Source organism: Elephas maximus, chromosome 3 (genome assembly GCF_024166365.1).
Source record: "Elephas maximus indicus isolate mEleMax1 chromosome 3, mEleMax1 primary haplotype, whole genome shotgun sequence".
NCBI classification, from domain to species: Eukaryota; Metazoa; Chordata; class Mammalia; order Proboscidea; family Elephantidae; genus Elephas; species Elephas maximus.
Window position 1 is genome coordinate 162,915,118 of NC_064821.1, and position 27,970 is coordinate 162,943,087.

General features: G+C 42.9%; 1 protein-coding gene across 2 annotated transcripts in view; it reads right to left on the reverse strand.

The window, feature by feature from the left end:
* Nucleotides 1–989: 989 nt before the first annotated feature.
* Nucleotides 990–27,970, reverse strand: part of CD101 (CD101 molecule) — a 35,915-nt gene continuing 8,934 nt past the window's right edge. The window contains exons 3-9 of one of the 2 annotated variants that reach the window (XM_049879985.1): nt 26,429–26,845; nt 23,630–24,016; nt 19,200–19,583; nt 18,086–18,490; nt 13,917–14,327; nt 10,610–11,005; nt 990–2,326 (exon numbers count right to left, since the gene is read on the reverse strand). In XM_049879985.1, the coding sequence (XP_049735942.1) occupies nt 2,082–2,326; nt 10,610–11,005; nt 13,917–14,327; nt 18,086–18,490; nt 19,200–19,583; nt 23,630–24,016; nt 26,429–26,845 (2,645 nt within the window). In that variant the 3' untranslated portion in view covers nt 990–2,081. Of the gene's footprint in view, nt 2,327–10,250; nt 10,511–10,609; nt 11,006–13,916; nt 14,328–18,085; nt 18,491–19,199; nt 19,584–23,629; nt 24,017–26,428; nt 26,846–27,970 lie in introns of those variants that run through there. The other variant, XM_049879986.1, reaches the window with a different exon arrangement.

A 27,970-nucleotide genomic window follows, 5' to 3' on the forward strand; every position in this document is an offset into this window, starting at 1 on the left:
ATTTTAGCTTTGTTGTCTGCCCCTTTACATGGGAGAGCAGAAACAAATGTGTTGACATGTTTAAGAAACATTTGGCGTTTCAGATGAGGCTGTAAAGGGAGATGAATTTAAGGAACCAGTAGGTCTATAGTGGGAGTTCTTATAGCCACCAATAATCCCCTTGCAAAGGAACTAATTATGTTTGGAGAGGACGTGTGTGCCTGATAAAATAATTAAAAATAAATTGTTCTCTTTGGAAATGCAAATTACCTAGTGTTAAAGCAATCCTGCTGGTCACATAGACAACAAACAGATGTGTTTTCTCAAGTCTGTTAGGTAGCACCGATTGATTTACAATTCTGGCTACAACAGGGCCTGAGCAGCTTTGGAAACAAAAGTGAGGGGGCCTTAAGCCCAATGGGGACAATCATCCCCCTGGGGGGGCAAGTTGTTGAAAGCCTGAAGCCATGATGAGGATGACTTCTTGGACTTCCTGGCTGAGAAGAGGGGACGCTGAAGAACCAGACTTGACCCATTGGTTCCCTTGGAACCCCTAGCCCCTGCTGGAATAGGAAAGTGTTGGCACTGTTAACTTCTCCTCTCCCCAGTAACTACCTTTCCTGCTACTCAGCGTTGGCAGGTCAAAGAAACTAATGCATCGGCTAAGAACCAGGAGGGAGTCCCTGGATGGTGCAAACAGTTAACATGCTCAGTTGCTAACTGAAAAGTTGGAGATTTGAGTCAACCCGTAGATGCCTCGGAAGAAAGTCCTGATGAGTTACTTCTGAAAAATCAGCCATCGAGAGCCCCATCAAGCACCGCTTCTACTCTGACGCACACGGGATCAGCGTGAGTCAGTATCGATTGGATGGCAATTAGTACTGAGAAGAAACAGGAAGCGGATGGACCTTTTGGTGGGGGGACAAAAGGAAGATATGCAACCTTGGGGGGCCAGCTAGAACAGTATGGCATGAAACGAAAAAAAAAAAAAAAAGGTTTCCTTCAGCACTGATTTAATAAGTCTTATAGAACCAAAAAACTCAGGCTACAAAATGTTTTATTGTTTTGTCAAAGAACCAATGTTGATTAAGCACCTACTGTGCAGAGCCCAATCTTGAGTGAGCGTTTGTAGATGGGATGGGGGAAGAAAATGGAATTCTGCCTTCTTCCCCACTGTCCCCCAACCCCCTCCGCCCGGAAGCTAAGACAGACAGAATGTTAACCATTAAAATAGAGCAGAGAATGACAAAGCTTTTCTGCAAAGGGCCACATCGTAAATATTTTAGGCTTTGTGAGCTGTACCATCTCTGTGGCAACTACTCAGCTCTGCCATTTTCCCATAGGAAGGTGCATTCGTGTTGGGGAAGCTGAACTGATGTAAATAGGAGCATATTCCCAATTCCTTTTGCCTTGCTGACATCAGGTCCTTTCCTACGCCTCTTATCCAGAGGAAAAAGATTACCTAGAGCCTGTGTGACAGGACCACTCACAGGGTTTCCAGAGGAAACAGGGGCACAAGAAAGGAGAGAAGAAGGGAACCCATCCAGGGCTTCACCTCTAAGATCTCATTTAATCTTCACACCACTACGTGAGAGAGGTACCTCACCTCTTCCGGATGAGAAACGTGAACCTCCACGAGGTGTGGCAAAGTAATACGAGATACTGTTACTATCTAGCTCATGATGGGGGGTGGGGGATGCAAGGGTTAAAAAAAAAAAGGGGGTAGATGAGATCATACACAAAGACACAATTAAGAGGGTCTGGCACCCAGAAGGAAACCCTGGTGGTAGAGTGGTTAAGTGCTACAGGTGCTAACCAAAAGGTTGGCAGTTCAAATTCACCAGGCGCTCCTTGGAAACTCTATGGGGCAGTTCTATTCCGTCCTATAGGGTCGCTTTGAGTTGGAATCCACTTGACAGCAACGGGTTTGGGTTTTTTTTTTTGGCACCCATAAGTGCTCAATAAATGTTCCCTCTAACACTTAGATAACTTGCCTAAAGCTGCAGACACAGTAAAGAAAAGAACTAGATTCATTCATGGCCTGGTCACTCAGTCCAAAAGTCTACACTCTTTTCCATCAGGCCTTGGGTTTCTTCCAGGATTCAGTTGTCTTCCTCTCCATCTTCCTCTTCATTTCTGTTGTTCCTGGTCCTGTCTCCAGCCCCTTTCAAGTCCACCCAGAGAGCCTTTTCTTTCCGTGCATTTGAACTCAGTGTTGCTAACTTCCTGGCCTTGGAGTATAAGCAGAGGAGGCAAAGGAGCAGAAGAATGAACATGACGAAGGGGTAGATGAACAGGAAGTAGAGTAAAGGTACCGAAGAGCAGATCCTGGAAGGAAATGTGGCCTCTGCAACGAAAAAGAGAAAAATAAAAGAGACTGACAAGGATTAGCTTCCAATTTATTTGTAACGATCAACTATAAACATTCTGGGATTTACTGCTACAAGCAAATATACGTAAAAGACTAAAAAAATAAAGTGGGGTCAAATAGCAGCAAGCCCCTTCGATCATATGAAGGGAGCAAAGGAAATAGTGCTGGGAGAAAAGAACTTTCTGGTACCAGCAATGGTGCTTTCTAACATGCCCTCCCTCGTGCCCAGCAATTTCCAACCACTGGAGGTTCCAATGACCTACTTAAAACTAATAGCCAGGAAGGAAAACCAAACCAAAAAAAAAAAACCCTCTCCTTTAATCTTCTTTCCTCAGAAAAGATATCTATAATTCAACCCCCGTTCTGAACCACGGTGCTGGTCCTGAATTTTTAACTGAGTGATTCCCACTGCTATTTCTAAAAAGGAAGAATGAAAAGAAAAGCCAAAAAACACACTGCACTGCCCTGATAATACAGTTGTACCTAAAGTGGGGCACCTTCCTGTCTCTACCCAAGCCTGCCTCTCCAAATCGATCTATTCCCCAGGCACCCTCCACTCTGTGCCTTTTCTGTGCTGTTCTTACTGCTGCCAGCACCCTAATCCTCCGGGGCCTTTCGGACCTAGCTCAGATCACACTTCCTCCCCAAGGTCTTCCTCCCTCACCTCAGGCCCAGTTTTTCTCTTCCACTTCCTTCTCACACAGCCCTTTATTTAGACCTTTGCCTTCCGTTTAGCCATTGCCTTTGTTTCATTATAGTTACTTGCCTATGCCTGATAAAACCAAAAATTGTTGCCATCGAGTCGATTCCAACCCATAGCAACCCTGTAGGACAGAGTAGAACTGCCCCATAGAGTTCCCAAGGAGCTCCTGGTAGACTTGAACTACTGACCTTTTGGTTAACAGCCATAGTACTTAACCACTACGCCACCAGGGTTTCCTATGCTTGATAGGGCCGTTTGTTTCTCTGTCTCCCACAGTGCCTAGCACGTGTGCTTCATAACTTTTGCTGATCTGAATTGAATTGGACAGACTGCAGCCACATGGGCAGAAGATGCTATATAAAGGCCGGCTGAGGACCAGGATCCTCCAGTAGCTGCAGTCCGCTGGGAAGTACGATCAGCAGACAGACACATGGAGCTCACACAAGCAACCCCAACATGGTTCCTGGCCACACACACCCAGAAGAGTGCAAAGGTGGAAGACTCCATGCACCATAGGTTCCAGGAAATAGTGTCCTGAGCTACAGGACTGTGGTTAAAATCTCTTGATGCAGAAAGATGTGCACATAAAGGGACACCAACGATTACATGTAATCTTCCAACTGCATTTATTGATGGCAGGATATTTGCAATCAAGTTATTCTGAAAACTCAGATGCTAACATAAAAACCCGTTAACATCAATTCCGACTCATGGCAACCTCATGTGTGTCAGGGCAGAACTGTGCTCCATAGGGTTTTCAATGACTCATTTTTCCAAAGTAGATCACCAGGCCTTTCATCCGAGGTCCCTCTGGGTGGGCTAGAACCTCAATGGAGACTGATGAATGAATGAATTGAAGGAGTGAATTCCACACTGGAACCCAGGGGTGGCTTCTGTCATGTTACACAAAATAAAGATCATCACCGAACATTAGGCTGGCACCTCTGAAAGGGGCTGACAAAGAACGGCAGGGGTTTGTTGTCTGGGTGTTCTCTGGTCTCATTTGTATCCTTCATCCTAAAGTTGGTTTTTGTTTTTGAAAAGGTGAACAATGAAAAGGCTAGATTGCTGAATTCTTTATCATCCCCTCTCCACATACTGCCTGAATCCTCCCCCAAACGGCCTTGCCTGAGTACCACAGTTCTCCCAGGTCTTATCTGAATACATTTGAAGGCATGTACTTTAGAACCAACCAGTTGCGGTCGAGTCAGCTCTGACTCACGGCGGCCCCATGTGTGTCAGAGGAGAACTGTGCTCCACAGGATTTTCAATGGCTCATTTTTTGGAAGTCAATCACCAGGCCTTTCTTTTGAGGCATCTCTGTGTGGACTCAAACCTTCAACGTTTTGGTTAGCAGCCGAGCATGTTAACCATTTGCACCACCCAGGGAGACTATAATGCTGAAAGAGAGTGGATCCATAGAGACCAACAATCAAGAGCAATGGCCTTGGGGTCACTCAGGCAATAAGGAATGAATGAGCACCTACTACAGCTCAGAGAGCTGGGTTCAAATCCTGGCTCCTCAATTTACTATTATTGGCATTGGACAAGTTACTTATTCTCTGCAATGCTTAATTTTCTCATTGACAAAATGGGGAGAATAATAATTTCTAGAGTCATGATGAGATAATGCATAATAAAGTATTTCGCGTAGTACCCAGTGCATTTGTTGAGTGTGCAAGCAATAAATATTAGCTAGAACGTTGCTGAGAAAGCTAGGAAGATCACAGGCAACCTTCTCCCAAGAGACCAGGTAGAAAACAGAGTCAGAAGCTGTTGATTCCTCATGCAGGGGTCACAGGTTTGGCCATCTTCTTCACAGACCAAGTCTCTAGATTTCTGATCGCTCTGTACCAAGTACTGGGTGACCTTGAGCCAGCTAAGTAATTAGTCAAATGAGGAGGTTCTGGCATCATTTTCCAGTCATGGGAGACAGAGGAATATGAAGTGAGAGTCTATGGCACCCAGATTTCACAGTTGGTAGAATGGTAGTGTGATGATGGGGAGATGACAGCAGCACATAGGCAGTGGAAAGAAATCTAGTGCTTAGCTTTTGTGCCTCTGAGACTCTAACCTTCCCATGAAGGGACTGCCAGAGAGCTTGATGATCTTAATGCGGGGGAGGCTGCTCCACTCTAGAGCACTCTGCTATCAAAGGAAGGCAAAATGCACTCTTCACAGTGCTGATTTGGCCAACAACTCACAAACTGTCAGCTCCAGTGCTTCTAAATGACCCCTCTTGGGAGGGCAGTGTTTGCTCTGGATCTCAAGATCGCCATTTCCCTCCATCTGCCTCTCACCCAAATCTGGATTAGAATCAGTGACATTCAAAACTATTACAGTTTGGCATTTTGATTCAATCCAAGTAGGCGCCCAATGCTCAAAGTACAAGGCCTGCAAAATAGAGCCAAAAATGTAATGAGAACACTTTATCAAGAGGTTTGGTTTATAACTTGCTTCCACTCACAGCCAAACACATCTTGAGGAGCACTCGTTTATTATTATATTACCTTGGAAATATTTATAAGCAGCAGACTTCAGAAGAGAGGTACAGGATAACAAGGAGGCTACCCACCAGCCCCTGCCAAATGCAAAATTTGGGCAACCGACCTATGCCACACATGGCCGTGTGGGAGAGTTGTCTCCTGCCAAAAGATGAAGTAGGATCAGGCGGCCCGATAAAAGTGCATCCCAAAAAACGTGTACCTCATTGCTCATTCTTTCATCAAATATTTGTTGAGTGCTTTTTTTTTTTTTTTTTTTTTTTATGCCATGCCTCGTTTGAGGCACTGAGGAGGCGTCAATGAATAGCATGGTCTCTCCAGAAACTTCAGGGTGGTAGGGGCACACATCTCCTTTAATGACCCACTTTCTAAGTAGATCCTTACCCAGATAATACTGGGCTATTGTAACGAATACCACACTACTATAACTAATCCAGTCACCAGAAAGACTTATACAAACAAAAAAAACCATCGAGTCAATTCCGACCCATAGCGACCCTATAGCCTTATAAGCTGGCCTATTAATTACTCATAGAGAATTATTGGGGGTCTGAGAGTGAGGTAAAAAGACTCAGGCAGCTGTAGCCACTGCTCTGGCTTAGACATTGGTAAGGAAGTAAGATGGAGAAGGAAATGCAAGGTCCAATCCCCACTCCCCCCAAGGAAATGCCTCTTAACTTTTCTGCCTTCACACGAACCATGTGCTCCTCAGTACTGTTATGTGGTCCTAATATTAACTCAACCTGAGATAGCCAAATAGACATGGTGGAAAACCATTTGAGAAGTGAGAATTGTTGTATATTTCATCTGGCTTTTGTCAATATATAGAACGGCTACTCACTGGGAATGTAATTACACTGCAATTCAATAAATATTTGAGCATCTTCTGTGTGCCAGGCCCTATGCGAGCGCTGGGAACAAGACACTCATAGTCTTGGCCTTCTCAGAGTGTCTAGACTAGCAGTGGTGATCAGTGTTAAACAGGTTATTGTAGGTGTGATGACTAAGGGAATAAGGTCAGTCACTGAGGAAGTAGCAGTTAAGTTGGTAGGTGAAGGATTTGTAGGTATTAACCGGTTAAAGATGGCATTGATGAGCATTCCAGTAAGGGGTAGCACATTCCTGGCAAAATATTGGTCTATCAGTCATATCTGTTCTCATCTGCACTTCATCTTCTTCCTCTCCAATGGCTCTTTCCCCCTCTGCCATGTGAATGTGCTCAAAGTCCCTACCATCTTGAAACCAAAATAGAACAAGGCAAAACCAAAGCACCTTCCCTGATACCTCCTGCCATCTAGTTATTCTCCTCTTTCCCTTTACATCGAAGCTCTTGAAAGAGTAGTCTATATTTGATATGATCACTTTCTCACTCCTCAACCCACTGCAATATGACTTCTCTCATTGCATTCCTGTAATTGCCCTAATTGTCAAACCAACGAATACTTTCTCGTTCTTGTCGTCTTTGACCGCTTTGCAATATTTGAGTCTTTGATTCTCCCTTCACTATTGATACTCTCTCTGTCTTTGGTTTCTGCCATACCACCAAACCCTGGTTCTCTGACTACCTCTCGGCCACTCTTTGCAGTTTCCCGCCCAGGCTCTTCTTGTCCACTCTCCTGATAAATAGCAATGTATCTCAGGGTCCATCCTCGGGCCTCTGTTCCTCTCGGTCTACATTTCCTGGATGACCTCTTTTGAATTATTGGCTATATGTTGATGACTCCTAGTCTACAACCCTGGGGCAGATATATACCATTTGGAAATCCAGATGTCTACTGGAAAGATACCTCTGGTTAACTGACAGGCATCCCAAGCTCAACTTCCAGCCCAACTTATTCAAAATTTAACTAATCTCCCCTCCAAGCCTTTCTTCTCCATTCCCTTGCTTGGTAAATGATCTCACTTCCCACCTAAGCCTGAAACTAGATAGCCAGCCTTGATTCTCTCCTTTGTTCATTCACTCTCCATCATATACATCTAAAAAAAAACAGTCTCTAAATCCTATCGATTACACCTCCCAATATCTAGTGCCTGTTCTTCTCTCTGGAGCTCTGGTGATGCAGTGGTTAAGTGTTTGGGTGCTAACCGAAAGCCCAGCAGTTCGAAACCACCAGCTGCTCCACTGGAGAAATATGTGGCAGTCTGCTTTCATGGATTACAGCCTTGGAAACCCTGTGGAGCAGCTCTACTCTGTCCTGTAGGTCATTATGAATCAAGATCTATTCGATGGTATGATTTTTTTAATTGAGTCTTCTCTCAGCCCTCACTGGTGCTGTCTTAATTCAACATTTTATCTTGTCTCATTTGGATCCCCCAATCAATTTCACACCCAGGTCTGGCTTCCCTTCAACAAACCTTTAATACTGCTCTCAGTGGGAGCCTTCTAAAATGCAAATGTGAGGATGTCACTTCCCTGCTTTGTTTTTTGCAGCCTGATAACTTTCCTGCTAAAGTTCACCTTCCTTAGCTTTGCACACAAGCCACAAGACAGCCTCCCCACCTCACTAACCTCATCTCTTCCTACTGTACCACACAGATCACAGCTTCTGCCATTTCCAACTACTGGATGTTCCCCGAATATACCACGAAGTTTCACTTCTTACTGTCGTCCGGCTTGGTTTTCCTTTTCCTAAAGTACACTTCTTGCTTTTCACAGGCCCCATCCTCTGGGGAACCTTCTCAGACCTCCTGCCCACCTTGCCCTTCACACTAGCTCTGCCTTGTTGTTCCCATAGCATCCTGGGAATACTTCTTTCATGGCATGTATGGCTTTGGAGTTGACTTTCTCCTCCAGCCTCAGAGCTCTGTGGGAACAGACTCTGCCATATGCATTTTCGTATTCCCAGAACCTAAAAAAAAAGTCATTTGTTGAATAAGTTAAAACACTTTGCTACCTAGATGAATACGTGTATCTGTGTATGTAGCATGGTTGGAGGCATAAGGGGAAAAGGAGTTAGCATTTGTTGAACACTTAAATGTGTCAAGAACTATGCTTTGCTAGATACATTGTATGCACTTGTATTATGATTAAGTAACCAGGGTATGATTTCATAGCTAGTTAAAAACAAAAATAAATCTGTTGCCATTAAGTCAATTCCTACTCATAGCAACCCTATAGAGCAGAGTAGAACTGCCCCATATTGTTCCCAAAGAGCACCTGGTGGATTCGAACTGCCAACCTTTTGGTTAGCAGCTGTAGCTCTTAACCACTACACCACCAAGGTTGGTGGTACAATTTGAGCCTAGGCTTGTGTGACTCTAAACCCTAGGATTTTTCTTCATTCCATACTGCCTCCCAAACTACCAGAAAGGAACAGTAAGTTTGGGGAACCCAGATGCTATACTGCAGGCCTTTACTTGGGAATTCTTGACTTTAGTTACAATAAAAACCTTCATTTGTCAACCTTAGGTCATAACACAGGGCTTATGAGCTTCTCCAATTCTGAAGAATACAAAGACCCTCCATTTTGAATGTTTCTTTCTGGAGTTCAACTTTTTAAAATCTTTGACCTGTTTTACAAGGATCCTATAAGGATGAACAGTATATATATGCTGCAAAGTATCCCATCTGCCTCAGAGATGTGCTTTTTAGATACAGAATATATACTTTTTACAGTTATTATCCATTTACTCTACTGCAAAAGCTGCCAATTCAGAGCCTATGAGTTCCTGTGGGAAAACGTGTGGAATGTGCTCAGGGGTGTGAGACTTCCTATGATTGTTGGAATGGAAGAAAGGTTGATAGAGGAAAAACATATTCCGCCTGGACACTTGGGAGGCTGAAGAATGGACATGGGAAAAGGACAATGAAGCCTCAGGGATCAAATCAGATAACTTTGACTTCCACTCTAGAAGCATTGCTGGGCCTGAGATGAAGCTGTCCCTACAGCTGACAAGTTGCCATAAGTTCTTGACAGTACTCTTTTCTTCCTTCCTAAGGAGTCTCACTAAAGCTAGCCAGTGTCTTATGTTACCTTTATCAATCATTTCCAACACCACATCACACTGGACTTGACCTCCCCCTCCGGACTCTAAGCTCTATAGAGCAGACTCTGTCATATACATTTTTGTACCCTCAGAACCTCCAAAGGTCATTTCCCACAGTAAGTCTGAGTTTAGAGTTCATCTCTCACCTTCTCCTTAAATCCCACCAGAAGTAAGTGGCCAAGAGAATGATCTGGCTATGACATCTACCAACTCATTGATCACCAGGGAAAATTTAGCTGGTTTGGCTGGAACAATTTTTGCTTTCATTAACAAATACTTAATAAGTGCCTATTACATGCCTGGCACTGTGCTAGGCTGGAAGGGTGCCTTCTCCTCCTTCACAGCCTCCTGTACCACGTCCCCCTGAAGTTGTGCACTCAGCCGAATAGTATGACCTTTCCATATAGAGAAGGATCACCCTGTGGCCAATGATCTACAAGTAGCTGTCTTCCTAATGGAAGTCTATTAACAAGTCCTATCTGGAAACACTTCCTTCCTTGATGCCTTTCAAGGTGCAATCAGGAGGTACACTAAATGATCATCACCATCAAAAGTCCTGGGAATTTGTTTAGCACATACAGAGACAAGGAGCTTGACGCTTATTCATTGAAAAAGGTTTTTGGACTCAGGGAGCATTTAGATGTAGCTGATTTTGGTTCAATCAGATCAAAATGTAAAGTAGCCCCAGCAGTCTCTTTATCCCTCATTCAAACTCCCACCTCAGGTCAGCATTCTGAGAATAGAGGGTCAGCCAAGAAATAAGGATGTCTGCTTCACACATTATTTGGTTAATTGAAAGGATACAACGTTGACAGCTTTTTTCTTTGGAAGGAGAGGGCGGGAGCAAACCAGATGACCCTGACATTGAAATAGCTATGCCAAAACCTCATGTAATATTCAAATGAGATACTATTGAGAGCAATGGCAAAGTCACCTTCCTTAGAGAGTCTTGAAATTGTCTTCAACCTGCAGAAGGATTAGAAGATAGCTAAGAGGGAAAGCATATGAGGGGAGCCGAAGGGTCTCCTGACCAGTGAGCCAGGTGGCAGGTTAGCCCCTAGTTACCTGAACGCAGCACCTTGAGCACCATGGGCTGTGACTCATCCGACGCTTGACTGACCCACTTGCTTGGGTTTCCATGTAGCTGCCATTCTGCCACCTTGCACCAGTACGTTCCAGCATCTTTCATCTCCACCCGGTGGAGCTTTAGGACAAAGTCCGTAGAGGAGGACCGGTAACAGTGCAGGTGCTTACTGAGCCCCTCTTCACCATACTCCAGCAAGCCATCATGCTGCAGATGCACCAGCATTTTACTCTCAGAACTTTCTCCGTACCAGTACCACATGACTGAGAAGAGGGAGGCCGAGCTGCCTGAACTCTCCAGGCTGCAGCGGATGGCTACCTCCCTGTGCTCAGTAGCATTTTCTGTCCAGCCCACTTTGGAGACTCGCACCTTACTTCCTAGGAAATAAGATGGCAGTAAGTTAGAGAAGGACCAGTCTTTCAGACTGGATACCTCTAAAAAATCTACTAGTTCTCTTTGGGGAGATCCTATCTTATGCTCTTTGGATATCAAGTCCTTCATCTTTAACACTTTTCCTTGATCCCTTGGCTTTCTTTCATATTTGCCCCCAAAATTCTCTGCTGTGAATCAATCTGGCCTCTTGTCTTCTTTAACCCTACCTCTTACCTGTGGTGCCCAGCCATTGAAAAACCCAAACCAAACCCTTTGTGATCGAGTCGATTCTGACTCATAAGTGACCCTATAGAACAGAGTAGAACTGCCCCATAGGGTTTCCAAGGAGCAGCTGGTGAATTTGAACTGCCAGCTTTTTGGTTAGTAGCCAAGTTCTTAACCACTATGCCACCAGAGCTCCAACCCAGATTTAGATGGATCCTCTGCCCTGCTATTTTCACTTCTCCCTGGCCACCCCCATCTCCTACTTTCCAAGGGACTACTCAAACTTTCAGCCTTTCCCTGAAGTTGTTTATTCTACCCCTGTTCCTCATTCTTAGCAAATCAGCCTCCTCCCATATACCCAGATGTCATCTAGGTATAGACACAGGGACAGAGGATGCTATGTGGGAGACTAAATATTTTTATACAAGTGTTTGAATACCACGTAAGGGAACTATTTAGTTACTGGATCAGACAAATTTCTAAACAGATTCCGATATTTACTTTTTTGTTGTTGTTGTTTCCCTGCTAATCAGCAGGTGAGGACTTAGAAGGAAGGCCAGAGTAGTTATAAACAAAATAAAGAAATTACAGTGTGTGTTAATTGTTCTTTTCAACTCCATTACAAACCCATTTATTAAGCTATGTTTAAAAGAACAATGTTCTCTAATCCTGGGTTTTTTAGTTACCATCTTTACTCTCTCCTTCCCTTCATAGTGAAGCATGTGAAATATTAGTTTATATGACACTGCCTGGGTTTCTTCACCTCAAATTACTCCCTGCTTTATGGCAATCCAGCTTTCAAGCCCCTCTCTATACTCTGGCAAAGTTCCCCAGCAATTTCCCACCCCAAGGGACCCTTCAGTCTAATTTGTCCTCTCTGTGGTTTTCATCACTGACATCCATTTTCTTCTTGAAATTCTCTCCTCTTTTGACCTCAGAGAAAATTTCTTTCCTATAATCTAACCAGTTCTTCTCAGTACCTCTTTGGGACCTCTTCCTTAACTCATTCCTAAGTCAGAGCCAAACACAGCCCACTCATAACTTTTTAAAAAAATTGTGGTAAAAATATATGTAACAAAATGATTGCCGTGCCAACACTTTACATGTACGAACCAGCGACATTAATTACTTTCATCAGGTTGTGCAACCACAGATATCTTTGGCTTGACTCACTTGGTATTTTAAAAGAATTAGAATTTGTTGCAAATGTTCTCAAACTGGATGATAATACCAAAAAAGATTCTAGGTATCTCTTGATATACTAAACGAGCTTACAGCACTGAGCTCACATTTCTACATGGGAAGCACTGGCTTGAGCTAAGAAGTGGCTGCCCCCCTAAAAGGGTTATGCATATACTGCCAAGATTTTGTCTTGGACAAGTAGGGGATCACATTAAAAGCTAGTCACACAGATGGAGAATACGGAGGTATGAATAAGTCATGTGGCATGGCAGAGATGATACGTGCAATTTGGGACGTGCTGAGTTTGAGGGTCGCTGGAGCATCCAAATGGAAATGGGACAGTAGACAGTTGGATATAAAGGCCTGGTGCTCGGGAGACTGGGGATAACCATGAAAACTTAGAGTTGCATCTTGAAGGAGGTAGTAAAAACCAGGGCAGTGTTTAAGAAGTTCTGGGGAAAGCAGAAAACAAGAAGAAAAATAGGCCCAGAATCTATCCCCTTGAAACACCCACATTTAGTAGGAAGAGGAAGAGGGGGCCTGAAGAACATGGAGAAGGGGCCCAGAGGGGCAGAAAGAGAGCCTTAGCCTGAGTTCCTTGTTTTGCATCTGCTGCTCCCAACAGACTGTGAGCTCTTTAAGGGCAGGGACTGTGCTTTATATACGTTTGTATTCTTGGTGCCTAATATATAAACCTAAAAAGCAAACCCATTGCCCTTGAGTTGATTCCGACTCATAGCGACCCTATAGATAGTAATGTTCAATTATAATCTTGTTTTTGATGTTACCTTGAAAATAGAATTTTAAGCACTAAACCAGACCAACTTATTTGCATTGTACTGTTGGATCTTGGCCAGTTCCTGAAACTTCGCTGTGACATTTATTTAATTTTAATCAACATTGGGGGTGACTCGACTAAGCTAAGAGGACTTATCAACCCTGCCCACATTCAGCGCAAATGGGTGGAACTTCTATTACATTTTTAAAGATCTCTTGAGGAAAGGGAGACTCCCTCAGTAAGCCATTCCAACAGTTAACTACTCTTATTTGCCTTATGTTTAGGCAGCCAAATGTTGAAAAGCAATTTCTCTACACATCCCTATAGGGTTGTACAGTTTCTGTTCACAGTGGGAGAAATATGCTTCATTATTACTCTTTCTCTGCCAAATTACAGTACAGCCCCACTGGAATGACTCAGCTTGTTATTATAGAGATCTGGAGATACGATACCCTGGGTAACTACAGAGACTAGGCTGCCAAGGCTGATAAGCAAATCAATCAGAGGGACCTTGTTTCCATCCAAGTTCCCCCAAACCTCAGATTGATTCGCGTTAAATGACCTCCTCATATCTGGTAGGCTATCAGGTCCTGCAGTCATTGCTTAGGTGGACACTATTCCTATGACTCTAGGTCATATTTTTACCACCACATAATCATTCCATTGAACAGATGTTCAAGAAGATGGCAATCCTGCAGAAAGATGTGGGAGAATTCATTTACAATATTTACCTGTGGGCTTGAGTTTCAATTCCGTTGGTCCTGACTTCTCTCCTCCAAGCTTGTGCCAAGTGCCGTTCGTCAACAAGAGCCATTCCTCCACAGTGCAGTGATATCTGCCCTGGTCTCCATCATCCACATTCAGAATGTGCAGCTGAAACAAGCCCTGGGAAACTTTCTCGGTGTGAAATTTTTGTTTTCTCTTTGGGGTATGAAATTCATCCCCGTATTTTACGACATTGGTTTGGTTCATTTCCAGGATCTTCAGCCAGGATTCATTAGAGGAAATGGGGCAAAAGTACCAAATAATAGCTAAGTGAAGGTTTCCTGTGGACAGGGACAAGATGCTACATTCTATCTCAGCGTTGGAGTTGATGAAGAGCTCCTGGACTTGACTGCTTAGATTCACTCTTAGCTTGCTCGCTGAATGGAAAGAATGGAAACAGTTATGCTTGTTACTTGCTAGAAAATAAAATTTTAAGGTAGAAGAAACATTAGAGGTCAAATAGAATAATACCTCCCAAATCTATCATATATACAAATTCCCTCTACAGCAGCCCCACTAACTTCTCATTCAGCCTTTGAGGAACTCACTGTCTGACCAAGCAGCCCATCCCATCTTTGGACAGTTCTGCCACTAGAGAATTCTTTCTCATATCAAGTTGAATTTGATCTTTCCATAACTTCCATCCATTGGTTTTAGTTCTACTCTTTGCGCATGTGAGGAGGGGCATACAGAAAAGCCCAGTCCCTTTGCTACATGATAATCCCTTAGTATTTAAGCACAGACATTCTATAGTATTTCCTGATTCAAATTGGGAGACAGCGGCCCTATCAATGCTTGGTCTGTCTATTCACCATCCAGAGTATTTCTGGATTCACAGTTTGCTGAAGTCTAGTCATATCTGCCTTTAAACATGGGTAAGCAAAAGGAAGTTGTATGTGGCCTATTAAGAGTGTATGTCTCTTTGTAACTACTCAGTGGTGGGAACATCTGCTTTGTCAGAAAGATGAGTGATAAAACTTGCTTCTAAATCTTATTCTAACTTCTTGCTTACATTAGTGGTCTATTTTTGTAACTGCGTATTGATGATGTCAGTAGGTCCCTTTACTCTTCGTTCAGCAGACAATTACTAAGCGCCTACTATGCTATGGAGCAGACTACCCCAGGCTCTGTGGATACCTCCCCTCAACAGGCTCACAGAAAAGAGGGAGAGACAAGTAGAGGGACAAATGTTAGAGATGACAGCACAGGGTCACCCATGCGGGACAGAGGTATGCAGAAGTGGCTATCAGAGCACATAACCCAAATATGGAAGTGAGGGGAGACTTCTGGGAAGAGGTAACTCTGAGCTAAGTCTTAAAGGTTAACAGGAATTAGTCTGATAAAGAAGAGATTAAGAAATTCCTGGGTGAAAAAACAACAAAGACTTTGCAAGTGAGAGAGAACATGGGTTTGAGGAACTGCAAGTAGCTCAGTGTGACCAGAGCTCAAATTCAAGACAGAAAGTGGAAGAGATGATACCGTAGAAAGACATAAAGGTGCTAGATTTTAAAAGACCTTGCATACCATGCTGTGGGAATTTGGGCATGAGGTGGACATGGAGGCTGAGAGACAAGGAGGAGTTGTAGATGACTCAGGTTTCCAACTTGGGTCACCGGTGGATGACGGGAACATAGAGGGCATAATGGAGGAGGAGTAGTTTTGCACAGATCATAATGATGAGTCTGTGTTTTGACATGTTGACTGTAGACATATCTCAGAAACAGTTGGATATATCAGTCTGGACTTCAGAAGAGAAGTCTTTGTGAGATAATGGATTTAGGAATTGTTAGCATATAAATTATATGAGATAGAACAAGAAGGGAACAAGATGAGGATGAAATCCAAAGGAGCGGTTTTCTTTGAAGAATGAATCAGTGGAGAAGGAGAGTTCTGTAAAAGAGAATGAGAAGGAGCAATTAGATTGTTAGAAAGAAAATCTTGTGTCATGGGGACCAAGGGAAAAAGCAGTTTCAGGAAGAAAGGATTGGGTCAACAATTGCATAATGCCACAGAAAGGAGAAGTAAGTTAAGGCATTAATCAGCAAGGAGATCATTACTGTTCCCAAAAATATTGTTCAGCAGCAGAGAGAATAATGATGGTGCCATATTCTTGCACCTGCTCAGTGTCAGGCACTGTACTAGGCACATTCTACATGTGGCTGCCTTTAAACTGCACATTAGCAATTTAGACGTGAGGTAGCTAAGGCTTGGAGAAATTAAGTAACTTGTACAAAGCCATGCTACTCTCAAGTACTTAGTAGATCTAAATAACTTCAAAATCCCTTGAAAACTCTACTTGTCCTAAGAGAAAATAACTTATAAGAGAGAGGGAAAAAAAAGACACATTACAAGTTTGGTCAGGTTGTGGTGTTACTTTTAATCTATTACCAACTGAGAGGTAGATTACATTTTGACTACAATCGTGAATTCTCTGACTCTTGTACATTTTAACACATTAAAAATAAGTAGACAATGCGTTCTAATGACATTTACATTATCCATACCACTAAGGGAACCATTCCAAATGTTTAATAACTGGTAAGGCATGGGCCATGGCCAATCAGAATGGATGTCTTACCACTGTAACTGGGTCCCAGAGACCACCTGCTGTGCCACCTATTACACTTTAGTTGCTGGGTTGTGGGGACTTACGGGAAGACAGGAAAGGGACACAGAGCAACAGTTATTACTAACCAGTGTGGAAGTATTCAAATATTTTAAAAACCAGTATGGTTGTTCTCATGGATTGAATTGTGTCCCCCAAAAATATCTGTCAACTTAGCTGGGCCGTGTGTCCCAGTATTGTGTAATTCTCCACCATTTTATGTGATTTTCCTATATGTTGTAAATCCTATCACTGTGGTGAAATGAGATGGATTAGTGGCAGTTATATTGATGAGATATACAAGATTAGATAGTGTCTTAAGCCAATCTCTTTGAGATATAAAAGAGAGAAGCAAGCAGAGAGCTAGGGGGACCTCATATCACCAAGAATGAAGAACAGGAGTACGCGTCCTTTGGACCTGGGGTCTCCGTGCTGAGAAGCTCGTCAGCAAGGGGAAGATTGATGACAAGGATCTTTCTCAAGAGCCTAGAAGAGAAAGCTCTCCCCTGGAGCCAATGCCCCCTGTATTTGGACTTGCAGCCTACTAGACTGTGAGAGAATAAATTTCTCTTTGTTGAAGCCATCCACTTGTGGTATTTCTGTTATAGCAGCACTAGATGACTAAGACAGTTATGGTGCAGTCAAGCGCTCGGCTGCTAACCAAAAGGTTGGTGGTTTGAACCCATCCAGAGGCCGTGCTGGGGAAAGTCCTGGTGATCATCTTCCATAAAGATCACAATGAAGAAAACCCCGTGGGGCAGCTATGAGTTGAAATTGACATGGCAGCACTCAGCAACATGGCCATCCCATGTGTTTTAACTTAATGTTAGCCAGGATGTTGTTGTTGTTGTTAGGTGCCGTTGAGTTGGTTCCAACTCATAGCAACCTTATATACAACAGAACAAAACTGTGCCCAGTACTGCACCATCCTCACAATTGTTGCTATGTTTGAGCCCATTGGTGCAGTCACTGTGTCAACCCATCTCATTGAGCGCCTTCCTGTTTTTGCTGACCTGCTACTTTACCAAGCATAATGTCCTTCTCCAGGGACTGGTCCTTCCTGATAACATGTTCAAAATACATGAGACAAAGTCAAAGTCTCACTATCCTCGCTTCTAAGGAGCTTTCTGGCTATACTTCTTCCAAGATAGATTTGTTGTTTGTGAGCCAGGCCACCACTCATCATATGGTGCTTACTTACATAGTACAAACATGGGGAGAAGGTATTTTATGTTTTATTTCTATAACTTACCCCAAAGTGAAGGATGTTAACCAAAAAGACCCAGTTGTCATTGAATTGATTTCGACTCATGGTAATCCCATGTCTGTCAGAGTAAAACTATGTGCTCCATAGGGCTTTCAATGGTTTTTTTTTGGAAGTAGATCGCCAGGTCTTTCTTCCAAGGTGCCTGTAGGTGGACTTGAACCTCCACCCTTTTGCCTAACAGCCGAGTGCTTTAAGTGTCTGCACCACCCAGAGGGTGCAACAACCACAACAAAAAGTAGGGATTGATTTCAAGTGGAGCTTACTTGGTAAAGTGATGGCTATTCTCAATGGATGAGAGACAGCAGTAGCCTTCGGAGGGCTGTTCGTGCGCAGGGAATTTCTGTCATAAACTTCTACTTTACACTGGTACATGCCTGCCTCTTCCTCTGTGGCATCATGGATGAGTAGTTGAGAACGAAACAGAGACTGTGAAACCTTCGTCTTCTTTTGAAACTGGGATAGGAAGTTCCCCCATTCAATGGCACCATTATGGGTGATTCGAATAAGCTGATGAAAGTCTTGAGACCCAGCCAGCTGAAACTGCCACGTCAAGGTGAGTGGTACCTTGAGATCAGAGTAATTAGCGCTCACTATGCAGGACAGGTCAAAGGTGTCGGCTAATTTCACTTGCGGTTGACGGCTCATCAGAGTCACTTGTAAACTTGATTCTGCAGGCAGAAATACAAAACACAATTTCTAATCTATTTACCAAATGAAGTACAGTATTTTTGAGTTTTCATACTCACAACCTCTTCACAGTGAACCATGCATTCGTACATTTGGATTTTCATTTATTTTGGGGTAGAAGTTGATTCACAGTACAGCCTGTCCCGAATTCTGACCTCAGTTTTCCAAAGCTGACCCTCTCTCAAGACTGTTCTCAGCAGCGACAACAAATAGGCAGTGTTTCTGCAGTCTGCTGCTTGGACAGCTGTTGCTGAGTAGGCGGAGCACTCCCCAGCCCCAACGGTCTGGCCTCCTTCCCTCACCCCCACCCCTGGCTTCAGGATCAGATTTTCTTGCCTATGCTAGAAGAGATTCTGCAATCCCAGCGCTGCAGCTGTCAAAAGCCGGAACGGGGAAGGTTCAGCGACCAAATCTACCTGGCATATCCCTTCTATAAATGGACTTCAGTTCAAAGGATTTTGTTTTCAGCCTTGAACAACAATGTACAAGTTGTATTCTAAAGACGAGCTTTCTAAAGATGAATAAACTTTGGAGATTAATTGGCAGACATGGTTGCCAGAGACTATGCTTTGTGTCCTGGGGCACACATACCACTGGGGAAATCAGGATGACACACAACCACATCAGAGTCCCACTGCAAAATGAGATGACGGGTGTACAAGTTCAGAAAAGGATTTCTTCGACACTTACCCAGAGATTTTACAGTGATCAAAATCTTCTGAGACCAGCTCAGATCTCTGGCCTGACTCCGGGTCCTCTCAGACACTCTGCACTCGTAAATCCCACTGTCAGTGACGGCAGTGGAGGTGATGTCCAGCTGGAAGGTAGCCCAGTCTACCTTCTCCAGCCTTATGTTGCCATGGTTACTGGGTCCCCCATAGGAGGGACCCAACTGCATGGTGCCATCCTGCCCCAGGCCAGCCACGAGCTCTGGCTGTGTCTGGTCCACTGGGAAGTGCCACCAGCTCACCGACAGAGGACTTTCAGCTCCATCTGCCTTGCAGAGGAGGGTTAGCGCCTCTCCTTCCCACACTGTCTGCTGCTGGTTCTTGGTAGATACGCCCACACTCCTTGCTGCGGATTACAGATGTGAGAAGAAAAAAGTTGCAAGTAAATGAAAAATTTTTTTCTAAAATACAGTGAAATCTCACTAATTAGGACTTGACTAGTTGGTGACAAACCAGATCAAGCCATTTACCTATGCACCACCCCCAGAAAAAACGATTCGTTCAACGCTTAAATAGTGAAAACAAGACAGCAGAAAACAAGATCAGAAGAGCCAAATTATACTTAATTTGTAGTTTGTAGTTATTTTTAGCTATTTGTAAAATCAACCCCTAAGAACATGTAGTTGGGAAAACATTTGGTAATATTTTGTCAGATTCATTAGGGTGGGTGTACGAACTTGGAAATAACAAAGCTGTATTTACTTAAATTTTTAGTTCTTTAGAAGTCAGATTTTCACAATTCATAATGAACTTCCTCTTCCTCCTTGCCCTTCCCCAGTCAATCCTAATTAGTATGTATTTAGAACAGGGGAGGAAATTTGTTTATTAGGTCTCTGTTCACAATACTATTATGAAAAACAGTTACTTGGATAGATATATACATATATACATATGTTGTTGTTAGGTGCCATCGAGTCGGTTCTGACTCATAGCGATACCATGGGACAGAGTAGAACTGTCCCATAGGGTTTCCAAGGAGTGGCTGGTGGAGCTGAACTGCCGACCTTTTGGTTAACAGCCAAGCTCTTAACCACTACACTACCAGGGCTCCAAAACCCGTTGTCATCGAGTCGATTCTGACTCATAGCGACCCTATAGAACAGAGTAGAACTGCCCCATAGGGTTTCCAAGGAGGGCTGTTGGATTCAAACTGCTGACCTTTCGGTTAGCAGCCTGAGCTCTTAACCACTTTGCCACCAGGGCTCCATATATATATCTATATTTGCTTGTTGGTTGAGGGGAGATCCTTCTTATTGTCTGCACTACAGTGTAAAACTGTAAATGTAAGTCTGGCTCCCAGGTGGGAAATTCAAGGCAAGCACAAATGTGAACGTTCATTCAACAAACACTTATTGTGCGAGGATGCTTCTTGAGCAATGCAAAGATAAAGCAGGAGCTCATATATTCCAGGCACCACGTGTAAGTCCAAGGCCTCTGGAGTCAGAAACATCTTGGGCAATAATATTTGACCTCTCTGAGCCTCAGTTTTTGTTCCTGTAGAAATGGAGATCATAACAGAACCCAACTCACTGCATTGTTTAGGAGTTCCAGGGTGGTATAAATGGTTTAAACCCTTTCAATACCCCATTTTTTCTGCTTTGAATTTTTTGTTGATACCATGTGTTTTCATTAATGGAAGTATGCTGAATCACTGAGTATTGTTGAATTTTGGGTAGCTAGTATGGATTTTTTTTTTCTTGCTCCTTCCCATAAGCCTATTCTTAGTGTCCCAAGGGACATACATTGTCCCACTAATTCTATCTGCCACCCCCCACGAGTCTACCCCCTCAAATCCATTGGGAGATATGTGTCCCCCAATTTTTTTCAAAATTTCTATTTTTCCTACCAAAAATGCACACACCTCATGCAACACCCTGTAGATAAAGTAATTTGTGGCACAAGCCCGTTTTTTCACTTAGTCATAAAGGCCCCTGCCTTGCAGCACCAGCCACTGTTAGTGGGAAAGTACCTTCCAATGAACCTGAGAGGCAGGAAATGTTGGTGGGCAACTGTATGTCCCACGGCCATGAAAAGGTTATTAATGTACTCGGCTGCTAACTGAAAGGCCAGACGTTCAAGTTCACCAGAGGTGCCTCAGAAGAAAGCCCTGGAGATCTATGTCCCAAAACTCAGCCACTGGAAACCCTGTGGAGCACAATTCTGCTCTGACACGCGTGGGGTCGCCACGAGTGGGAGTCAGCTCTCTGGTAACTGGTCTGGTTTTTATTATATTGTTGAGAGGACTGAACAAATGACAGGTGGAAAGGGCTTGGCTAGGTTTGCATCAGGAAAGGAGTCAGTAAAGGTTAGCTATGGGCATTAGTATTGCGTGATAGGCAGTAGCAAAAGCAGAGGCAGTTCAACACCAAAAAAGAAAAACAAAATAGAACTGGCATTAGGAATCTAAGCGGAATCTAAATGAATTTGCCAGTTGTTCTTCCCTACTGCAGAAAAACCCAAACCTATGGCCATCAAGTTGATTCCCACTCATAGCAACACTGTAGACCAGGACAGAGTAAAACTGCCCTAGAGTTTCCAAGGAGTGGCTGGTGGATTCGAAGTGCCAAGGCTTTGGTTAGCAGCCAAATGCTTAATCACTGAGCCACCAGGACCCCACTGTTTCATACATATATAAGTTACAAAGGCAGAATGGAGTTCAATGCCCACAAACAGGTTAAAAAAGTTAGCAAAATCTGCTTCCGATTTTTAGATGGTGACGGCATGATTATACTTTAAAAAAGAAAGTTAAAAATAGACTCACACACCTGAAATTTAGACGTTAGAGGAAAAATTACTACTCATTCTCACCATGTTAACATAACCATTATGTTTAGTCTCAACTTATTTTCTTTTTTTTAGATAAGGTTTTTTCAGTTCATTGTGGTCATTATTGCCTCTTGGTAAGAAGTAATAAAATTACCAAGTGTGCGTAAATTACACATTCACAATGGTAGTGAGTGCCACCTTCTGTTAAAATATTCATCGAATAACGGAATGATAAAACTCTGCTTGTACTTCAAGTAATGGTTTGACTTTCAGAACAGAATTCCAGATGGGATCTGTTATAAATTTACTAGCAACTTTTCCTGTTTTTACTTATTAGACGTGGTTTGGACTTGAGCCTACACAAAGATCTATTTTGAGCTTTGATTGTTGATAGTGATAGGCTTATGACCTGTGCACCATGAGAAACACCATTGGATCCCTTTGGCACAAATTCCCACATACTGTGTTTAAGAAAGTTTGCAGATATGTTCCAGGAAAGATTGAAATGCATGAAGCAGAGATGTAGCTCTGTGTAAATATATAAACCCACCCACACAGTTTTTCCTGAATCCTAGAAAGTTGAACCAAATGTTTAGTGTGAAATCTAACGCCAACACACTTCCTGGCCTGCCACTCTAGGCCAAGAGTTGTATGTATATCTTCGTTCCTGGCAAATGGGGTGACGAAGAACAACACGAAAGGGAAACTGATCTTCAGAGATGCCTCCAGTAAGCAGCCACAACAAGGAATTCTTTATTTTTAGTTTTTTTTTTTTTTGCTTTTGGGCAAAAAAATCTCTATAGACTTTGAACTTAACACCCAGCCCAGAGAATCCTAATTATTAGTTGTGGGTTTGTTTTCTGCCCACACAAAAAGCACTATTATTCAAATGTATTTAAGGTCAACCAACCTTAATCAACTAAAGAAGAGCCAAGGGGCTTTCCCACTTCCGTGCCTATCGAAGCTCAGAACCATTTTGGACAGGCATCAGGGCAAAACGCAGAGAAAAGAGTCTACCCATTATCACTTACCTCTTAATTTCTTACTCTGAGTCATACTTTGGTGCAGAATTACGAATAAATATCATTCCCCATATTAGGTTAAGACAATAGGGGTTTAACAAAAGGCATTTGAGAGATGCCAGCCCAGTCTCAAAGGAGTAATGTAGGTGTTGATTCCCCAGGAAGTGGGGCAAAGTATAGCTCTTTCTCTTAACCTACCCACACACACACACACACACACACACAAGAAGACAGTTTCATTAATACAGTTGTTTTCTGCTTTAAGGAAAACCCAATGTATAAAAACTAGAACAACAAATATATAAAATCAAAGAATTTAAGACAGCAGGAAGAGACTTAGGGACCATCTAATTGTGTGCCCACCATTTTGCAGATAAGGAAACTGAGATTTCGAATGTGTCTGTGGTCACAGCCAGTTAATGGCTCAGGAATAGGACTCAGGCCTCCAGACAGTGAGTTTGGGTGTTTTCCTTTTATTGCACTTCACCTCAAACGTGATCAACAATTCAGGAAGGCCTCCACTGTGTCCAGGAAGGCATTCTGTACTGACAGAGGAGGGGATCTGAAAGCAGCCCAAGGCGTGTCTGGTCCCAACTTCAAATACCTGTGGGCTTCCTTAGGTGCACATGGCTGTCTGGTGACTGCTTCTTCTGCAGCACCTGCCAGGTGCCCATCCGAGCTCTCGCCATCTCTGCCACCTCACATCTGTAGGCGCCTTCATCCTCTGGGCCCGCAGAGAAGATCTTGAGAGAAAAAGCCTTGGAGCTTAACTTTGAAACTTGCAGCTGTCCTTGACTTGCTCTTTCTTTGTAGCCTTTCTCCAGGCCCAGTACTCCACCAGCATTAATGCTGGCAATTTCAATATCATTGAAGAACCAAACGCCCTGAAGCTGGGGATCCCGGCTGCTGCCCACCACCACGCAGACCAGTTCCAAAGGTTTCCCTTCAGCAAACGTGCTTTCAGCTGTCATGTTGACTTGAAAATTTCTCACTGGGGAAAAAAAAAGCAAGGAAGACATTTAGAGGGGCCACTTCATCTGTCCTTTCAGGAACAGAAAGAAATGATACCTCCTGTAAGGATACCACAGGGGATCACATTTCATGTGGGAGTGGAATTCAGTTCGGATGGGGCAGGTAAGCCAGAACACATGCAGAGTCAAAAATGCCCCTGGTTATTCCTTAAATTACCCAGAAAGAACAGCATATGTTGTTTCCTGAATGCAACCCTAATAAGCAAAATACATGTGTAAAAGATAGTTAAGTACGTGTAAAGTATATAGTAATAACACAATTTTTAATTTAAAAATATGTAAAATGCTTTGCGCTATGTTGAATTGCTTAAACTGAGATTTCTTACACTTTTTTGGCTGAGAATATTCAGTAGAATTTTCCTAAGTTAAAAGCACATGTCCTCACAGTATGAAGTCAAAGACCAGGCATAGGGTGGCCATCAACGGGTACTAAGTATTTCCATCCGAATAGTTGGATAATAATGGTGCCTCTACTGTGGATTGATACCTTTGAATTTTTCTTGGGATAACAGTGTAATGTTACTCAAAGTAAATGATATTTGAGCCCTCTCTGGGAAGCCAAGGTATATACATTTTCATAATGTTATGGTAGTCAAAGACCCAAAGTCTGTTGGGCTGGTGATATGACGAAAAATCAATTAGTTAAGAAGCAAAAGAAATCACCAAAAATGTGGGTTTTTTTTCCTCTGTATATAAATAGGTTGTTTTTACTATCTAAGTGATCGATTTTTCTCTCATTATGAGTTCATATGCTGTTTTCTTCAAAATCTTGAAATTACAGGTGAGCTTTTTTACCAAAATGATATACAGGGAGTTCCCTGCTTACGATAAGTTTCTGTTCCCATGATGCCATTGTAAATCGGTTCTGATGTAAGTTGAATACCTCATTTTTTTTTTAGTTTTCATTTCAAAACTAAAAATGATTTACTGTAAATGGTTAACGTTGAACATCTGTGAGTGAACATCTGAGAATGATAACATCAGCAAATTATGTGCTGAAACATTGCCTGTAGTATGTATCGCTAATGATAAGATGAACAAAAAAGAACAAAGAGAACAGTTGTGGGTGTGGTCTGTTCTAACTCAAACACGTCTTAAGTCAGGGACTACCTGAATACCAAAATCTGAACTCATAAAACATAACTTAAGAAATTTTTTAAAAGAACATTAACATGCCTAAATAGGATTCACTGAGTATAACTTGGCTACTTGAGGCCAAAACAGGACAATTTTTAATGGAATGGAATACTCTTAAAAAACAAAGAAAATGTCCATGATCCGTCAAATGTATGCTTTTACCAATCCCTTCCTATTAAACCAACGCCTAGGTAGAGGCACCAGGATTCACAGCCAAGGCCTTTCTGCTCGTGTTGATGAAAATGGCAATCAGTTGTGAATAATGATACCATTCCAAGTTGAAAAAGGTGTCAGGTGGAAGGAAATACCAGTGTGGACAAAGACAAGACTTCATGCTAGAAACTTGAGCTCTTTTGAGGCCCAAGTGTCTCTGTGGTGAGTGGGCTTTGGAGAGAGAGAGTTTGGGCTCTGAATGTCAGCTCCTTCTCTCACCAGCTGGGTGAGCTTAGGCAGGGAATCTAGCACGTCTGAGGCTCAAGCTCCTCAGTTCAAGTAGTAGGGGAGTTGACTAATTGCCTCACAGGGTGGCTATTAGACAAATGGATAAAACACTCACACAGAGCCTGGCCCAAATGGTAACAAAACTCATATCCATGACTGGCTCGTGGAATCAATCTAACCGTTTAGTAGATCTTATCCCATATAACCACCACCCATCTATCAGTTTGTCGTACTGAGGTAGTTTTTGTGTTGCTATGATGCTGGAAGCTATGCCACCGATATTTCAAATACCAGCAGGGTCACCCATGATGGACAGGTTTCAGCAGAGCTTCTAGACTAAGATATACTAGAAGGAAAGACCTGACAACCTACTTCTGAAAATCAGTCAACGAAAACCCTATGGAGCTCAACAGAAGATTGTTGATAGAATGCTGGAAGATGAACCCTCTAGGTTGGAAGGCATTCAAAATACACAGTGGCCCCAACAAAGGATTCAAGCATACCAACAATCATGAAGATGCACAGGACCAGGCAATGTTTCATTCCATTGTGCCTGGAGTGGCCATGAGTTGGATCCACTCAAGGGCAAATAACAACAACAACATTCCATATAAAACCTCTCATGGACAGAGCCCAAACTGAAGGTCCTTCTTCTTAGTTATACTTCCAACATGGCAAAAACAAAACTTACTCAAACTTTCTGGACAAGTATTTTGGAGATTAGAAAAAATTAAATGATATCCTGTAAATACACAGTATCAGTGTATTAATGAATTTCCTGAGATGATAATTACCTTCAGGCTGGACCCTCAATGTTGTTTGATCTGTCTGCTTTTTAGTAATAAAAGTCCAGGTTTCATCTGGGTCCTGAATCCATTCCATTGCCTCGCAGAACAGCTGGCCTTGATCTGAGGGCTGGAGTCTCCCTATGGACAGTCTGAAGGTAGTGGCCCCAAGCTTGTCGAGCCGCACATCACCTGCTGCAAATCTCTCTGTGTATGAGGGCCCAGGGATCAGCATGAAATCTCTGGAGAGGGAAATAATCTTGGTGTCTTGGCTTCTTTCTCCCTCCTGCATCACATACCAGGTGACAGAGAGGTGGGTATGTTGAGCTGTGGCTTTGAATACCTCACAGGTAAGTTCTAACGGCTCACCTTCTTCCTTATTCAGAGTCTGAGAACTCATGGTGGCCGAGAGAGTATCTGGAATAACTAGAAACAAAGGGAAGATGATAATCTGATCTGTACAGTATTAATATGAAGACTAGCCCCCTTAGGTGAAGATGGTGCCTTGAACTACCATCTGTAAAGCATATACTTTAAGTTGGTTTCCCATTAGCCATATGCTTTCCCTATCCAATTGAAACACTGGCATCTACCTATAGTCTATGGAACTCAGCAAAGCTAATGGCTCACTGAAATATTGACCCTGACTATGCTTGATTAGCATATATTGTAACCAATTTAGTTAATCAGACACAGAGTACTTAAAACTGAAAAGTACTAGGAGCTAGAAGACCTAGATTCTGATCCTAAATCTGTCCCTATTGGACTATGTGAACTTGTGCAAGTCACTTAATATTCCTGGGCCTTAACCTGCCCCTTTATAAAATAAAGTTCTGAAATAATCTGCTATAACCTGTTATTCATAGCCAAAATGCAATCCTTACCAAAGGTTTGGAAACCATCCTACTACCCTACCATTCTCTCCTTCTTCCTCCAGTGAAATCGCAGAGCCTATGTTTATGTTAAAGCAACACTTCAAATCAGTCAATGGACTTTTATCGAGCATCTACTCAGTGTTAACTACCATGCTAGCAACTGAGATAAGCTTTCTCTTCTCAGGGAACTCAGGGTCCTCAGGAGAGAGGTATAAATAGTCACCACATAACTGGGTGAGTGATAATAATAGTGATATTAATGGAGCACTAAAAGGGAACAAAGGTGGGAATACTGCCCAAGGCAGTCAGGACAGGTCCCACAGAAGAGGTAATATCTGAGTTGGGTCCTGAAGTACATGTAGGAGTTTGCTAGGCTACAAAAAGTGATAGCTATTCCAAGTAAAGGGACAGAATGACACTTGCAAGGACCATGGCCCTCTCCCCAGAGGTAAATATGCTGGAGCATGGTTGTTTGAGAATAAACAGTTCCAAGTTAACGACTTATCACCTGTGATATCAATACCAGGTCTCTTATCAAGTCAATGTTGAGTCCTCAAGAAGAGACCCATAACGTGGGGAGAACTCTCAAAGCTTTGTCTAATGCTGTTGTTATTATTAAACTATGGATGGCTGTGGACAAGGTGTTGGAAAGCTACACATTTTCATGGCAAAGATG